At 31.7% G+C, this 19,470-nt stretch overlaps 1 protein-coding gene across 1 annotated transcript; it reads right to left on the bottom strand.

The window, feature by feature from the left end:
- Positions 1-1,254: 1,254 nt before the first annotated feature.
- LOC134725196 (serine/threonine-protein phosphatase 4 regulatory subunit 2-A-like) lies at positions 1,255-19,184 on the bottom strand. The gene is made up of 7 exons (XM_063588833.1): positions 18,935-19,184; positions 18,718-18,799; positions 13,754-13,924; positions 7,082-7,175; positions 5,010-5,047; positions 3,493-3,893; positions 1,255-2,158 (listed from the first exon to the last, which is right to left on the bottom strand). Exons 1-7 carry the CDS (start codon positions 18,969-18,971, stop codon positions 1,392-1,394), a joined length of 1,590 nt encoding a protein of 529 aa, XP_063444903.1. The 5' UTR covers positions 18,972-19,184; the 3' UTR covers positions 1,255-1,391.
- Between the last annotated feature and the right edge of the window lie 286 nt (positions 19,185-19,470).

Raw genomic sequence — 19,470 nt, 5'->3', positions numbered from 1 at the left:
AACATTTTTTTAGTAAAGTAAAGTTAGAGAACAAAAACAAAATATTTTAAAGCTGACTATGCGGTATGGGCTTTGCTCATTGTTAATTTCTGTGTCATTTTGGTCATTTTTGTGGAGAGTTGTCGCATTGGCAATCATACTGCATCTTCTTTTTTTTATGAAAACAAAATATTCGTCAATTTTTCCATTTGTAAAGGGCACAACTCTAGAACTGTAGAATTGACACCCCTTAAATTCAATTAACATCTGTGTTTTGTGGTAATAAGCATTGTGTATAAGTTTCATAACATTTGGATGAGGTAAACTAAAGTAAGAGAATGGAAATGAAAAACATTCAGTAATTTTCCCTTTGTTTATAAGGGGCAAAACTCTAGAAAAGTAAAAGAGACACTTTCCAAATTAAAACTTGGTCTGTGTTTTGTAGTAATGAGCATTGTCATATAAGTTTCATAACATTTGGTTGAGGAAAACTAAAGTTAGAGAATGGGGGAAAAAAATCAACAATTTTTCCATTTGTAAAAATTTGGCAGAACTCTAGAATGGTTAAAGTGACGCTACCCAAATTCAAACTTGACCTGTGTTTTTTTAGTAATAAGCATTGTGTAGAAGTTTCATAACATTTGGTTGGGGCAAACTGATGGACAAAAACATGCTGAACACTGATTATTTAAATGATTTTTTTAAGTCCAAGGACCATAACTCTGCACCAAATCATCTGACCTAAACCAAATTCAAACTTTATCTGTAACTTTTCATAATAAAACAATATACCAATTAGTAAATCAATATCTTACAGAATGACAAAAAAAAGCCTGATTATTTTTTGTGAATTTTCTAAAGTCCAAGTTATAGAGGACCATAATTAACTCTGCACAAAATCATCAGCCTTGGACAAAATTTGAAATTGATCTGTATATACATTTGTACGTAACTTGTCATGATAAAGTAATGCACCAAATATCAAACTCTTCAAGCATGGAGAGAAAAAGTATGGAAAACTGATTGAAGGACTGACAGATGGACAGAGTGCAAACTTTAATTGGCTGAAGTCCAGTTGTTGTCCATTCGTTTGATGTGTTTTATCATTTGATTAGGGACTTTCTGTTATGAATTTTCCTAAAGGTTCAGTATTTTTGTAATTTTAATTTAGACTTGGTCGTAAGTGGACTAATAATTATAGCAACAAGAAAGCCTCCATTTTCAAATATTCTTGCTTCTGAAAAGTACAGTGTAATTATTTTTTTAAATAAGAAAAATACTAAATACTCTTTATTTGTATAGATATATGTACATACATAAAAACATTTAAATTCATCATAGATAGTACACATAAATATATAAATAAACAACCATCACTGTCCTGAGAAAACTTAGTCAAGTTAAAAGTAGGTCTAATCTTGTTCCATTGGTATATCTTCTGTTTTATTTATTTGAGCTTCAGTATCAAGTCTTGCTCTTTCTTCATCTTTTGTAGCTTCTTTCAATGGCAAGTTAGACGTTGCAGTGTTGTTTGAATTATCTAAAACAGATTCATTAGAATCCACATCCATAGATTCACAAGCCTCTGATAGCTGTAATCTTGCTTTTTTAGAATCACTTACTGAATCCCCACTTTCATTACACGATTGTAGTTGCTGCTTATCTGATATTTCCAATTGTGACTTTTGATCTACAACTGGTAGATCTGACTGAGGTTGTTCCACTGTCACTGCACTATTGCTGTCTTTGGACTCTGAAGGAGGATCTAATGTCAATTGTTTTTGTTCTCCATCTTTTTTATTTGATTGCTTTTCTGTAATTTCTGAAATTGGAGCTTCAGGATTTTCTGTATCACTGTCAGATGATTGTTCTTTTTGGTCCGACTCACAAACTTGCTGGGCTATTGTGACAGTTTTTTCTGCCTCAGAACAGGCTTTGTTTACACTGTCCAATATATTTTGTGCTTTTTCACACATGTCTAAAACTTTTTGAGATTTAACACTGTCACTATCGTCATCACATTGTGTAGATTCTGTCTTTTCTGCATTGTCACAGGTATCTGCTAACTTTTCTGTTTCTTCAGTTTGATTTGATAAATCCAATTGTTCAACATCTTTTTGCTTTGTTTTTTCTTTTTCTTGGTCAACTTCAGGGTCTTCATCAATCACTGCAGATTTTTCTGAAATAAATTAAAAAGTGATTATCAAGTCAAATAGTATTCAAAATGCCATAATATTATTGCAAGATGTAACCAGCTGGCCACTGAAAGCTTTAATTTTGAGGCCAAGGTGGTCAAATGGTCTAGCGCACCAATACAGTGCAGGCGATTTGGTGTAACAATATCTTAGTAGCATGAGTTCTGAATCCCGGCGAGGGAAGAACCAAAAATTTGCAAAAGCAAATTTACAGATCTAACATTGTTGGGTTGATGTTTAGATGAGTTGTATATACATTATGTACACAGCCACGTATCACCATCATTGATGGCGATCTGATGGATACATCTGTTGTAGAGTTGTCACTGACTCAGACGTACTTATGAATATAATTATTTTCTGTGACTGTATCTTACATTAATTTGTAGGATCCTTTACTATAGATAATTTAGCTGATCTGTAACAATAACATCTTCATGCCTTATATATCATGTACTGTAGTACGCTGCTTGATTAAAACTGACGAGGAAAGGTAACATACGGCCAGAGAAAGCTCTATTATTGTAGAGCCCAGGTGGTTGTGTGGTCTAGCGGGACGGCTGCAGTGCAGGCGATTTGGTGTCACGATAGCACAGTAGCATGGGTTCGAATCCCAGCGAGGGAAGAACCAAAAATGTGCGAAAGCAAATTTACAGATCTAACATTGTTGGGTTGATGTTTAGACAAGTTATATATATATATATATATATTTAGGCACTAAATTACTCAACTAGTGGTTAACCAGACTGCTTTATGCACCTGGATTTTGTATGCATGAAATTAGGAATGTCCTAATTTAAACAAGTTGATAATTTTAGGGGAGATAACTGTGAGTGGCAGCACATAAAGTTGAGTGTGTAGGTTATATCTTAAGTTAGCTTGCTTGCCAGCTGAACCATGAAATCATTATTAGCTGAGTTACTACCTCCTTTTTCATTTTGGAGTCAATTGTTAAGCAAAGAACCAATCAAAAATAGGGACAGCACAAAAACATTGTGAAACCAGTTTAGAAAGCAAGCTAACTAAATATAATACCTCTACATACATTATCCAATTTAAAATAAATGTTCAATATCACTTTGCTGCTATTTTTTGTAATCATGACATCATTTTGACAAAATCTCACATCTATTGAAGTAAAAAAATATTATCTAAATGATTTACTTTATTTAAATTTTCGTGAAGAGTTGTCTCATTGGCAATCATACAACAACTTTATCATATATATACGCTTTCAATGTATATCAAAATCACATCCCCTTCATCAAATCTTCTATCTGTGACTGATTGTTAAGAACAAATATGGATTATTTTATACCTTCCAAATTAGCACTTTCTGACAATGATGGCAATGAATCTGAACTTTCTTTCTGGTCTGGACTATTTGTTGACTTGGTGAATACATCTTCATTATTTGTATCCTCATCTCTGGGTTCAGACCCTACAGTCTCTGTTTCATATGCATTGCTTGATTCTGGCAGGATCTGTTCTGTTAATTGCTCTTCTTCTCCATTACCTTCTGATGACACTTCCTCTTTGTCAGTATTAGATTGCGTTTGTTTTGGCTGATTTGAGCCAAACAATTTATCAACAAAAGATGGCCAAGCTGACTGTGTTGGAGTTGGAAATGATGAAAATGGACTAGGTTTTGGAAAGGCTTCATTTATGCCATTGGAATCTAATCCATTCACCATTACCTGAGACTCGGAAACAATTTTCCTGGATGAAAAAAATAAATTCATATCTTATTTGCATCCATAAATTAAACCTTCTTTTCCATTATTCAAAATGTATAGTAAAATATGTTATACATATGCAAAAAGACATTTTGATTCTAAATTCTCTTATCTGCTGAAATTGGGACAACATTCCTAATGCGGCTTGAAATGAGGACCTCAAAAGTCATATGTAAAGAAAAAATCTCTGTGTAGTGATATTGGACATGTTTCTATTTTTTACAAATGACTGAGCTTAACCATTTGTGGTGATTAAGAAAGAAGAGGAACATAGAATAAATGTGTAAAAACTATGGAGCTATTAAATGTGTTCAAGTATTAAATTTTCAAAGAACTTATTGTGTTAAAAAGGGTATATTTTACCACAAGGAGCTGCATCAAGGAAGGATGTTCAGGGTATGCTAATTTACAGAAAAAGTAATCTCACTTGGTACCCCAAAAATTTTACCACATATGTGAAAATGTCACAGCTTCGAATGATCTATCATACATATCCAAGTTTACGAAATAGACCGAGCAACAGGAAAAAACGTTACCATTACCGCCTATGTAAATACGATTAAAGATATTGACCCAATTACACTGCTTTAGCATACAAAAAAAATCCTTTTTGCCAGAAACAAGGTCTTGAATACCAAAATTACTTTGCCAATACTTAAATAACCCAGTTAGTATTTCATATACTCAAAAGAAGTTGTTGCATTCCTCTTTTTTTAAAAGTCTAATTTTTATGTTTCGGGTTTTGCTATAAATTTCTTTATAAAAATCTGGCTTTAAAGTGACTTTTTTTGGTATTACACTGGTTCTTAGTTTTTGAAGTCATTTTTGCCAAATGTCATTTTTTCAACAGGATCAAATGTAAACTAGATTCCATCTGCAAGCTTTATTGGTGGACTGATCAACATCAAAGTCACAACTAAAGTTAATTGATGACAAGGAACCTTTCATACTTAAGTTTGATTGCTTCTGTGATTGTTAAGAGAACTAAGCTAAGTCTAAAGTGTAACTTGGTCTATGTACTTAAAGCTTTCGTCACGTTGATTGTTTGCATCAAGTGTTACAATTTATGCTCCAGTGATTTAAATATCATATTACTTACCTTCCAAATGGATCTATTGTAGTCACCACTGACACATTCTGAAAGTATACAGTGGCGAATAATTAATTTCAAGATGTCAAAGAATTCAAACTGCAAATCATATTTTTGTAACACAAGAAGAGGTAGAATTAGCTTAGAACTTTTATTTCACAAATTGCATGCTCTGCATATTTTAGTTGGTTCTATGTGTGTATGTAGTGACATATCAGATCACAAAGCAACATCTCTAATATGATGACCTATATTATCCTCAAATAGTGTATCTTCTTTTAATGAAAATCCATTGATACAGAAACTTGGCTATTCTGTCCTTCATATTTATACTTTGTATCCCTCAGTATATAATATTAAAATAAGATAATAATAAGAATTTTTAAGAGATAACAAGTGATTTTTTTTTATTTGTTATTAATATTGTATATTTAATGGTATCATATTGTGGCCAAAATGGAATAACCAAGACAGTTTTGTGTGTATAGGGCTTTTGTGTTTAACAAAATTACCATACATGTAGTTCTCCTATTAGAATCAAAATAATTCTTAGCAGCCATAGATTTGTTAATATTAAACCATGGAATGGACATGTGTCTTGCAAATTTAACATGTCAAATAATTTAAGATCAAAAGTATATATGATCAAAATCATCAAATTTTTTCTCCATGTTATAAATGTACTTAACATTGAGAACTGACAGAATAAATAGAAAATGATTTTACACTGAAAACTCATCTGTACTATTATAATCAGTGATTTTGCTAGCGCTCGTCACTTTCGTATTTTACGAAAAGGTTTTCGAAATGACGAAAATATTTCATATCAATTTCGTCACTAAAATTTGGAAAGTGTAAAAATATTTACACATCAAATTTCTTGAATTCTACCTGTCTTTATGTTTCTGACAAGTTTATGACCCTCAGGTAATTAACGTTTACCACAGGTGTTGAAAGTTGTGATGACAAGTAATCCGCCTATCGCCAATCAGATGGGTCACTAATCCCTTAATTATTATTATAAAACCTCATAAATGACCATCATAATAATCTATTTAAGTTAAATCAGTCAGTCAGCATTTCATTTTAATCATTTCTCACAATTCTGTCGTATTTTCGTCATTTGAACAAAATTGATAATCTTCCCGGACATTTCAACTTTATTTTACTTTCAACATTTCCTTTACGATCATAATTTGCAGTTTGCTTGTCGTAGTTTCGTCATTTTAACGTATTTTTGTCATACTTTACATAAATATTCATCAAAAACTTTCGACAACTTCGATTAAAAAGAATGAAATTTATTCAAAACATAAATATTTTCACTTGCAAACAGGTGCTTCCTGTTCTATGTATTGCGCATGCGTGAAAGTTTGTAGATGAATCGGGTTTTATTCTGAAATTATTATGTAATTGTCACTTCCCGTTTTCATTTCATTTCGTTTAAAAATCGAAAGTAAACGTCTACAGTCATTAGAATCGTCACATAAAGTATAGATGCAGATCCTTCTATCCAATATTAAAGAAATTGATTCCAAATAGATATTTAAACGTATTTTCAAGAAAATAAATGATTGTGAAGTGAAAAAGTCGTTACAAGTTCATTTGACTTGTGCAGTAGTTTAAAAAATAGAGGCACACAACTTTTGTTGATCAGGGATGTGCCCTGAAAATAACTGAAGTGAAGTTGTGAACCATATTACCAGATCCCTGATCTTATCTTCATAACTTAGCATCACATCAGTCAATTCATGCAATATTGACAATAACTGCCTACATTAGCAATCCTAAAGTCTTCAAAGATCCTAGACTAGTTCTTGAAGAACTTAAACATATATGTATAGCTAGTTATATAAACATCCTAGACGGTAAGACCCCTTGCTATTATAAAAAATAAGCCTGAATTTTGTCACGTCAAAAGTGACTAAAGCCCTCAAAATCCTAGCTGAAACCCTGATTATAATTGAAAAGTTTGTTTTGAAAACAAGTTTGGTAAAATGAATGTGGACAAATGAAGATGATATACTGTTAGTCTGGTAACTTAACAAATGCTTAGAACCAGGTGAGCTAAAATGTCTTACCTTTTCAATACCTCTCAAAAATTTGTCACATCTTTTATAATGCCTTTTTGGTTCATTGATTAATTCACAAAGCCTTTGAACAGTAAATGGTGCCCTAAAAAATAAATAATATACATGCAACTCAAACTAATATTACACATTTACATCTACAATTCAGTGCCCTGGTCTCTCATATATTGCTACATTGTAGCCTATTCCCACAAGAGACCCTTACTTGGATTTGAACCTTAAAGGAGACGTGACACATTTTTTTTTTTTTTTTTTTGATTAATTAATAAATATTGGTAAAAAAATATATTGTAATAAATTTTTCTTGTCAAAACATCATTTAACGGCCTTTAAATGGTCAAAGAATCCAGCGCTTGTCGTAATCTTTGATTTTTAATGAGATACCGGTCACGTGATCGTGATGACGTCAGTGGATACAAGCCGAGAAAATGTCTCAATGAGGACGAAGTCGATCATATTTCTGCATAATTAAACAATGAACAGTGTTAGCATCACTTTTCAAGGCAACTCTCCAACTTTAGATATTCGACCGTATCATTTTGAGCCGTTACTTGTAGAAAAAAATCAAGTAGAAGATATAAATTCGTCATCCGACATTGACGATCTTTCAATCAATGTCGATATAATAAAAAATACTATATCAATAATTAATTTCACCAAAAATAAAGATACATTTCTTAAAAATGTTTGAGTGAAATTTAATTACATTTAATAAGAGAAAAGGATAGGTCATAAAGAATGTAGGACAGAAAGTCACAGGACAAAAAATCACAGCCAAAAAGTCACGGACAAATCGTCACAGTACAAAAAGTCACAATTTATTTTCGAAATTATTTTTCTAATAAGAAAAAAATAATTTAGGAAAATACCAAATTTTTGATTTATTATATATGAAGTAACTTTGTTACTTAAAATTATTCAATAGATATCAATAATCAAATAATTGTTATAAAAATAACATGTCAAAGTGGCTTGATATCTATAAATGGCTTCATTTTGGCGTCAGATATATCCTTCGCATGATAAAATTTTTTTTTTTTTCATTAATCAAGCTTCATGAAAAATAATAAAATAACTATCACCTTACCAAGTATGACGGGTGTAAAATTTGAATCACTAAATCTGTCACCAATAAATGTGTTATAAGTATGACATAACAGGGGGTTTTGGGGGGGGGGGGGGTATTAAAAGAAATATTTTAAGAAGTTGTATAACAGTAAGATAAATCCATATGTCTCTTTTCCTCCATAATAATCACATTGCAAATGTTCTATGAGTACTGTCTTATTTTTTTTAAAAATTTTTTCTGTGTGGTATATCTTCAGTCTTTAAATTGTTTTGTATTTTGTGACTTCTATCTAACTTCGACAAAGTTTGGCATAGGGGCCGTATAATATGTAAAATGAAAGCTTACAGCATTGACGGAAACTTATTGAATTGGTTTCAGGACTATCTTCACGACAGAAAACAGAGAGCAGTAATGCATAACAGAAATTTGAAAAAAACACGATAAACGATTATATAAAATTGAAACGTTTCATTTGTACGGCCCAATAACGCAATTGAGATGTTCCCATTTATTTATAACAATGATCTATTTAGAGCTAATATTATAAATGATCCTCCTTGTCATTGTGGGTCAGATATTGAGGATGTCTACCATTACTTCTTTGTTTGTCCAAAATACACATCATGCAGAAAAACCTTATTCAATAATCTTAACTGGCTATCTGAAAGCATTGTTTTAGATACAAAACTATTAATTTGCGAACACATTGAACTTTCGAATGAACAAAATATTCAAATTTTTAAACATGTTCAAAATTTCATACAATGGTCAAAAAGCTTTTGTTAAGCCTTGATAGTCTATGATAGAGCGTTACTGTTACTGGCACGGAACATCATGATCGTCATGATAAGTACACACGTCATTGTCACATTATCATATGACTTTTCAAACTTTCCTTTTCTCTTTTTTACGAATGAAAGCTAGTATTATTCTATAAACTGTTTGCCTTATATGTATGTCCATTATATCATACTAGTATAATTGTAATTTTATATTGTCCATGTTGTATGATTTACTTGTGTCTAATCCAATTTGCTTCAATTCGGCAAATAAAATAATGTTTCAACTAACTCAGTCTATACTTATAACATAATCTACTACTCCCAGGTCTGTATCAATTGGATGTATTTGCATTATTTAAGTTAAAACTATGTAATACAGCTTTATGTCTTATGCAATATAAAGACTTGCATACATTCACTAGCCAAAATATTCGTTGCACATTCAAATCACCTTTTGCGTATAGTTTTTCACCGCAATAACATTGCATCAATGGTCTGTCATTTTAAAAGCATCACTTGGCATCTCTTCACAATTATTTTTTATTAAGAAATAAAATGATTATTAATTAAAGAATAAAATAATAAGGGTAAGTACTAATAACTTATTGCAATACACCTTTCATACCTGCCTTATTTCTATTAGAAAACTCATAGAAATGTATGTACCAACTACAGGTTATGTATTAGTTATGGGGACTGACAGGCTTTTTTTTAATTATTTTTTTACTTAAGAAGCATTACTTCTTAATTCTCTATTTATTTTGCTTATTTAATTATTGTTATCGTACTCCATTGTTTACAAAGTAAATTCACAAAAATTTAACCCAATATTTTCGATCCGCCCCCTTTTAAAAGCTGCACTGTCCAGTCCTTTTTTCTCTATTCTGTAATACCCCATGTCCGACAGTTAGGTATTGACTATTGTTTATTCAAACAGGTTAAACAGATATGCATTACGTAACTTATATCCATAACAATTGCCAACCTCACCTGTGAACCCAGTAGGTGAGCCCATGGATGTACACAGATTCGGCAAGGTTACGCAATAGCGCGTATTGCCGATGTCTTACATATCACCACCCGGGGGCATGACACCTGTAGCTTTCAACTTCAAAGGTAAATCCAGCGTTGTAGAGAACGTGTGCCGATACCTGTAACTTCTGATCAATGTTGATGACTTAATTTACTATGTCCAATTTCAGTGTACACACCTGCACACGTGAACAGGTAGTAAGGTACACACAGGAGGTACAAAATACCAATTTTTAATATTGAGATATATTTGGCTATACAATTATACACAAATATGACTAAACTATATAAAAAAAAATTATAAAGTGAACCAAAAAATATTTGCGAAGAAAAAAAAAAAATTTCTTCAGCCTTTCTCTGCTTTTTATAAGCTCCCTGCGTATAGGTATAGGTGGACTGGGCTCAGCTGTTGTTGGTTGTTTCAATGGAATATCAGGTACTGCATTTGGAGTTTTGGCTTCATGGTAGGACATCCCTCGAGATTCTTCTTAACTTCTGGGTCACGATCGTAACAAACATTTGTAAAGTGGGCGGAACAAAGTCTATGACTAGTGCTTGGTAGGAAGTCCTATCTCTTCCTGGAGGGGGGGGCAAGGGGGGTCCCCATAACAGCAAAACAGTGAATTGATTTGTTGAAAAACAGATAACATGGAATTGAAAAAGGATAATAACAGATAACAGTAAATGAAATATGAAAATAAATCTGTCCAGGACCAATCCAGTAGATGACTCGTAGATGTTAGTATATATCTTGTGGTATGGACCTAGAAAATTGTAATTTGTGTAAACAAGACGTTGTCTTGAGGTCGTTGAGGCAGTTCTGCCTTGGTTGATTTTTCCCGTAACTTGTACAATAAGTATAGTAGGGATGTTGACACACAAAATGTATTTTTTTAAATGACCTCAATATAAAACTTACTTATAGAACACAAAAAATACCAAGATCAGTGGAGACAGGACATGTAACTGAAACACACATGCCAGTTATGGTTATTCTGATAATAGAAATTGACTCAAGTGACAATTCAGATAGTATAATAAAAATTGGACGTTGTGAAAATTTGGATGACATCAAGTGAAACACCAATCATGTATAAAAAATTAAATAAATAAAACACACAAAAATACTGAACTTAGAGGAAAATCAATTCTTATGTGAAATTATAGAATATGGAAAATTTGGGTACAGCATTGGAGAAGCTGTATGATGATTTTAAAAAGGGTATTTACGTCACATCTGTATTTGCATCATTGGTTTCTGAGCTTCAATTTTCGCCATGTGAAGCAGTTAAAAAGCTTTTAAAAAATATGGTGGTCAGGGTTCTCTTTCATGTAATTGAAAAGAGAGGGAGTATCACTTTTAATATAAATGCTAAAAGAAAAAGATGTTGTATAATTCCCAAATCCATAATTCAAACCCACACCACTTAGTAATGTAAAACAATTCAAAGGAGAAAACTAACTGCCTAATTTATCCACAAAAAAGGAACGAGAAAATTAGTAACACAGTAACAAACTACAACCACTGAATCCAGGCTCCAATCCTCCCCTTATCAGGGACAGTGGTGTAATAGTACAACATAAAGAGTATTGTGTGGTCATTGAATAAAAAAAATCTATAGGGTGTACCAATGCTTTTTTTATAACAAAATCCATACTATAAGATCTATAAGTTATTGTACAAGTAATAAGCGAATTATAATTTGTACAAATTGCTACATGTTCACAGACAATGGAATTTATAATAATATACTGGAATGGTCCTTGGTCCAATTGATTTTATATGTGTGTGTGATGTATGTTACTGAAATTCTTCTGCAAATACAGGGCGAACGACCCCAATAGATATATATTGTAAGAAGATGTGGTAAGCGTGCCAATGAGACTATTATCCATTCAAATCACAATTTTCAATTATCTTCTATTTCTACGAAAGATTGGCTGTCAAAATGCTAACATTCCAATTTTCAATAACAGTTAACAGCAAATAGATTCTCACAATAACAGATAACAAAATAGAAAATAGTCCTATAACAGCTAACAAAGAATAAGACAATAACAGCTAACAGTAAATATATATTCAGAATAACAGATAACAAAGAACTAAAATGCCCCATAACAGCATAACAGTGAAACCCCTTGCCCCCCCTCTTCCTGGGTAAGATGATGATCTACTCGGAAAACGAAAAAAAATAAATTCAAACTGTCTTATGCCTTCTGTTGCATCCACTGACAGCACACAGAACCATTTTTAATCACTGTCATGCTTTTTTTTTTAAGATATTCGAAAATGAAATTGCGCTAATTATGCCTATACACCCGTCAGTCAAATATGATTGATGTAACCACTGACGTCACAGCCTCGTTCTGAGTGACTTCCGGGATTGAAATATGCATAATTAGTATGTCGACAGATCGATACATTTAGATTCATTATTTATCCATTTAAACGATAATTATATTGCTTTCGATGTTTTTTTGGGGGTAATTATGTATAAATAAATATTTATTTACAAAAAAAAAAAATATAAAAAAATCATGTCACATCTCCTTTAAGATGTTCCTTTAGAGTGGCAATTATTTCCATTGATTAAGGGGTTTTTAAAGGGCCATTAATAAATTGTAGATCCATTCCTGTATAGCTATAATAGGGTGTGTTCTGCAGATTGAATTGATCATCCACTTGATTTTTTCTTTCAGACCAAGAGATAAACAAGTGACTCGTTTTGAAGTCAGTGGTGCAGTTATATTGTGGCTGTAGCTTTACATGTAAGTGTAAAGTAATGAAAAATGACAAAAAAACACCAATGTCCCGGTTTATTTCCATCTTGTCAAATTCTGCAAAACCTCAATTTTATCATTTAGAGATTACTACTACATCAATGCAGAAGTAAGGGGGATTACCTCCCCTTTATCACAAAGGCCAAGGACTAATTTATTCCTTCAGTCAAACCTCAGTTAATCAACTTATGATTTTTAACTTTATAATTTAAGTATGTGATTCATTAATAGCCATCTACAGCAAAGACTTAGGAGGAATTGTACTTTCAACAAACAGACTATTACTACATATTGCAATATTAAAATTAAGTGAGTTCTATAATCTCCCCTTTAACATGTGAAACCAGAACTATTTTCCTTTAACCCATTGTCTGTTACTGACTGAGTTTCTCTCTGTTCTACATCTTTGTAAAGTAACAATATTAATATAGCTGTTAATAATTAGGAAGTTGCTCTTACAAGACCTAATAACCACACATTTCAAAATAGAAAGATTATATTATCTCCCCTTTTAAAAGGAACATTGCTTTATTTCTTCAATGCACATTCTGAGTGAGTATTCTACAACTATGTAAAGTTTTATTCATATGAATACCAATGCAGCTGCTTAGGAGTTCCCCTTAAAACACCTGCCTGCAACAGAATAGACAATAGTGCTGAAAGTGGCTTTAAAACACCAGAAATCAAAATCAAATCAATATAATTTGACACAGCAGTGGCGCACTGTATAATAACCTTTTAATTCTGAATGAATTGTCAAAATTTTTTAAATGTATATGTATATATATTGGTCTCATGGGCTACAAAGTCACTGCTATAAATCTGACCATTATTTATTATAATGTTTTCTAATGGTGTATTGGTTGCTTTTAGTGTTGTATCGAGTTTATAACAAAGTCTTTTGCTAATTTAAACCTGATGACTAATGACATTTTTATGTTTTATCATCTCTGAGAAATTTTGTATGAGGCAAAATCGTAGGTTAGGATTTTTTTTTACCCTTGAAATTCATCCATTAAGGACAGGATTCTCTTTCTCATTTCGTCATATTTTACTGGCTCAATATTTGGTGTTGTCTGCAATAAGTCTGTTGGACTGGTTTCCTTGAACTGTGTCATGACTATATCAACTTTTGCCACAAATAACTTTTTCAACTGATGCCATGGAAATCTGAAAAAAATAAGTATTATAAAATTATACACATGACATGTTCAGTACATGTGACTTTTTTCAATTTCTTGCATATAAAAATTGACCTCCAAGCTTAAGGTTAAGTCTGTAAGAGGAAAAATCTTCAATCATATGTGCATTCAAACTGAGGACAATGGAAGTTTTTAATCCTCCACAGTTTAAAATTAAAAGTACCAAACTGTGTTGTCATTAAAAAGATCAAGCATCTTGATGATTTCAGTCTTAGAAAACTAAAAAGTTTTAAATTTGTGTTGTTTGTTTCTTTAAAAAAAAACAAAAAACACAGTATATTTGTATATATAAATCAGGGTTCTCACTATATAAGGATTATCTTGCTTGGCTATGGTGAGTCAAACAGTGAGAAGATGAAATTTTCTTTCTACATGTGCATGTATACTGCATGTATACAATTCATTATTCCTGTCCTTATCAATAAATAGAGACATCAAATTTAGTAGATTATCTATAAAGATGAAGTTATTTTTACAAAATGATGACTATAAACACTTCTTCACGAACTGAAATGATCAATGCCCAAGCTGGATTAGTTTGTAGTCAAACTTCTCGAAACCGTCTTGAGAGGCAATTTCGATATTTTTCATTGACACCTTCCTATGTCATAGTTATTTGTTCTCCTTTAGCCTATGATTTGGTCAGTTATTCCAAACCAAAACTCAGGTTTCCTAAAAACTAAAATTAAAGCCAAGTTAAGGTATCAAATCATTCAATTGACATTAATATTTAGGATTGCCATTACAGTAGAAAAATCAATAAAAAAAATTTTAAAAAATCAAAAAAAATTGGGAAAATTTCCCGAATTTTTCATTGTACTAATGAATTCAAAATCTTTCAATTTTTTTTTGTCGCATTTTTGAATGGATCGGCGCAGAAATCTACTTCCGTTTCCGGTCTTGTTTACATGAGACTTTGAATAAAATGTATATTTATCAGTCTAAGAAAGGAACTAATACTAATTCATTTAAAAAAAATGTTTATTATTAAAAAAACACTACCTGATGACAGCATTTCTTTGTTTACATTGAATATGACATCGATTCTTAACTTAAATAACGTCACAACTAAAATCCTGAACAACAGAACCAAAATCGGAAACGTTACGGTATTTCTGTTTCTCTTATAACATTGTTGTTTTAAAAAAAAATCATAGACTTCGTCTCCATTCACAGGTAATTCCTGCCTCATATTATTTAGGATTGCCATGGGGTGGGGGCTTCGATTGTCAAATCAAGGCTGTAGCGCATGTTCATTTAAAGTGAGGCATATCGCGGAGCGAGGCGAAAAAAATTTAAGCTTTTTTTTTAGGGGGCTTCGGGTGCCTGAAACGGGAGAAGCTAGATTATTTCAGCATATTACTATTTATAATAAAAACAAAAAAAGTATTACAGAAATGCGTTATTCTTATTAGCTAGCCTATAAGTAAATATTATAATTATTCTCTGTTGGTCAACCAAAACTTTCCGATTCTCCTGTAACCTGTACTATCGAAAAGCTTCAACACACGTTCTTATGTATATACATATATATATATATTCCTGTCCAGTAGCAAGTTATAAGCTTCTAGAAGACGAGAACATGTTATAAGCATTCGTATGTCACAAGTGATCACAAGTTATCTGTAAACATTCCACTGGAAGGCATGTCAATCTACCTGAACACATTATTCTACCAATTTCTAAGTCATTGGTTTGACCTACCGGGTTTGAACCCACGACCTACCGCACTAAAATCAACGGAACACACTAGCATACAACCAGAAAATGCTGATCATAATCAGAAAAAGAAACACGAAAAAATACCAAAAATATATTTCATACTTTTAATTAAAAATAAATAAAAATCATGAATTGCCTTATAAATCAAAGACTTCCATAGAAAAGGCGCTTCATGATTTTGTTTAAATCAATAATTATGAATAATTATTATTTTGGTCAATAAATTATTTTATCGATTAGCATTTGTTGATAGTGAAAACATGGGAAGCTTCATTCAAACATAAACCGAGAAAAGTAATACTTATAGGGGAAGTTTATACTCATAAGTTACATTTTTCATCCTTTTTTCTCTTTAAAGGAGCACTAGCTACGAGATGCATAAAAAAATAATGTATGATTTGTTTTTGTTCAATCAATAATAAAAGTGAAATAGTGAAATAATAATTCGCTTTTAGCAGCCAAAATTGTTCAATTTTGTCAAATTAAGTTAAATAATATTGATAATGACTGTTTCACTTGCAAGTGAAACAGTCGACCTCATTAAATCCGTATTCATGTGAACTTCAATTTAACCCCTTAACTAGAGATGGACACTGCATGCTTTGTACGTGTACTGTTTATTAGAAGGAAAGGAATGTCAACATTGAAAGTGAAACCAAGGTAAATTATTTGATGACTGATTCGATCCACTAAAAATCTTTCTTTTAAATGTTAAAACGACGAGAAACATATATATTTTAATCTATAAAATAAAATTAAACAGACCTATAAAAATTCAAATGCACGTGTTGGCTTAATCTATTTATATCTAATCATTAGTATATTTATGTTTACATCGCTTATATGGTCATCTGAGGTCAACTCGATATTTAATTAGATGGAGTCTAGACTAAAATACACACGAAACGAAACTACATAGTATTGACGTTATGCTCTGTAAACTGTTTATTTCACACTTTTGATTATTTGGATAAATGTTTTACATTGTTATAAATAAAATATGAAAATTTGAGTCAAATCGGTGACCATGAATTTGACATCTAGTGCCCCTTTAAAGAACCCGTCTCCAACCAGTTTTGTAACAACATTAGATTGGTTTCAATTTTTTTTTCAATTTTTTATTCAGAACACTTATTTTTTTACCGTCACCGCTATGGTAAAAGCTGTGATCGCTGTAGTAGATTGGACACACTGTATGTAGTGTGCCGGTAGATAATTGAAAACTCGAAACTCGCATATTGATAATGTAAAATACATTATTAATCAAAGCCTGAAAGGCTGTAAAAGCAATTGCTGCCATGTTTATGTTTTGGGGACTTTTTTTTTCATCCACATATATTTAAGAATTAAACATGACAGGAGTGTTGTCTAGTGAGAATTGAGAAGGTTTTAACTTTATATCAATTAAAGACTTTAGCAGAAAGTCATTTTTAATATGTTTTATATTTCACAAGGAGACAACACGTTTACCAGGCTAAAGTTGGGGTCAAATATACATGTGCTGAAACATATAACTCCAAGAGAAATTATAATGGATTATCCCCTAGTAGTGTTTGTAACTGGGCAATAATTTCCTTTATTGATTTAATTTTCATAATTAATTTAAATTTAACACTTCAGTAAAAACATTTCAACTTTCCAGACGCAAATGTTGAAAAACGGGAAAGAAACAAAATATTTTACAAGACATAAACATGTAAAAAATAAATATATATTTCAGCTGACTAAAAATATTTTCTTAAAAACTAAGTCCCAAACATTATTGCTCAGTTGATATGTGTCATCCTCATGCGGTACTAGATAACTATAATTCTCGTGCAATCCCGAAAAGAGGGTCCATCACAGACAAACATGACATTAAATCGTCATTAAACGAACAAGAACAAACAGCTCTAAGTTGCTTTGATATTTATCCAATTTTCAGGAAACATTGTGAAAGTGATCTTCAATATTTCGAAAACATGTGAAATAAAATTGCAAACACGGTGGACCGTCGAGGGTCAACAAACGTAGTAGACTCGTCCATTGGAAAGACGAGGATAATGGTTTTATCATTTGTCATGCATACCCAGTTTTGAATATGATATCCAAAAAGGATGTACTTTTTTTAATCTATGAAACTAGAAAATTCCACATTGTAAATATCTCTTCATCTGGACTTAATTGGCATCTATCACGTTTGGACGGGTCCATTTCATTAGTAAGGTGATCGATAAATCTTACAGAGTTATGACAAAAAAGGAAAACAAACTTAATTATTGTTATGTGTTTTTAACAAGGGTTTCGTTCCTCTAAATTATTTGCGCAAACAAATCAACAAAATAGGTCAGTTAACTTTGTCTATTTTTAGATTACAGGTAATCATTTGACACTACGTATAACCTGATAACCTGTGTAGTGATTTTGATTTTACGATAAATTTATGAATAAACGACAATTTTATGAATGAACAAGAGCAACTGACCTCTTTCTTAAAAAAACACCAATTAAACATATAAAACCGTATATTATAAAAGATAATTCAAACAAAATTTTCAATACTAAATCAACAACTGAAATGATTCCATATTTTGTTGAAACATCGTACGAACGGAAAACGGAATCGCAGGTATAAAAATGCATTTTTTTCACTCGGACGTCTATGTTTTTTGATAGTCAAACGGTTGTCCCCCTAAATACAAAAATACATCTACAAGAACGTATGCTGAAACTTCTTAAATCCACTAACGTTTTTCAAAAGTTTCAAGCTATGTATTGCATTAGAAAACATACATTGGTGTTTAAGAATGACAGACCAGGAGCCTGTTTAACAAAATACTATGGCTTGATCTGGGCGGAGTCTCTGATCTGGGTCACAAAGATGGCCATACGCGACGGCATGAAAGCAATTGCTTTAAAAAAAATGACACTTCGAAAGTTTGGTCTTTATTTCAAAAGTGAGGCATTTGCCTCCATTACGCTACGGCCCTGCAAATGAAGTATGAATATGTTGACTACAGTACGACATATAAGCTAGGTGAATCTTATGATAAAACATACAAAGTTTTTCCTGTTTTTGCAACTTGATGCAGATACTGGTCTAACAATGGAGGGATTTCTGTGCATGGTTTCTTCTCAAATTCTAAAAGAAAAAATTGAAGTATATTAAATTCATGTATTTTTTTAAAGGAATCAAATACAAAACATAGTACTATCGTGTAGTTCAATACTACACTTGTCATTGCTTATCTTCAGTCATTAATATGTGATATATTACCGTTCAAAGCGTCTAAAATATCCTCTTTGTTTTCCATTCTCAAACTGGAGGTCAACAAATGGCGGCACGGAAATGACGTTATAGCGCAACTTATTTCATCGTTTAGGGGTGATAGGTAAGTTCATTTCCGATAATTCAATATTACAATAAATTTCCTTTAAAATTTCACTGAATGTATTTTGATTAAAAATTTAAACATAGTTGATTTGTTTGCTTAAACTATATTACTGCCATGGTAGACGTAAGGAAATAAGCTAATTAAACCCCTTTGATTTTAATTTAGGATTTCCCTTTTACTGTTTTACCCGGTCTCACTAATTAGCGACAACAAGAATTTTAGCGACAACAAGCGTCAACAAGCGACAAGAAGCGACAAGAAGTATTTTAGCGACAACAAGCGACAAGAAACTATTTAGCGACAAGAAAACATATTTTTTTTAATTAAAATTAATTATTGCAATATATATTAAAAGAATATGCAAAAGAAAATAATTTTAGCGACAAGAAAGTTAAAATTGATAGAAAAAATGAAACAT

The sequence above is a fragment of the Mytilus trossulus genome, chromosome 1, assembly GCF_036588685.1.
Source record: "Mytilus trossulus isolate FHL-02 chromosome 1, PNRI_Mtr1.1.1.hap1, whole genome shotgun sequence".
NCBI classification, from domain to species: domain Eukaryota; kingdom Metazoa; phylum Mollusca; class Bivalvia; order Mytilida; family Mytilidae; genus Mytilus; species Mytilus trossulus.
This window is presented reverse-complemented; position numbering and strand designations above follow the sequence as displayed.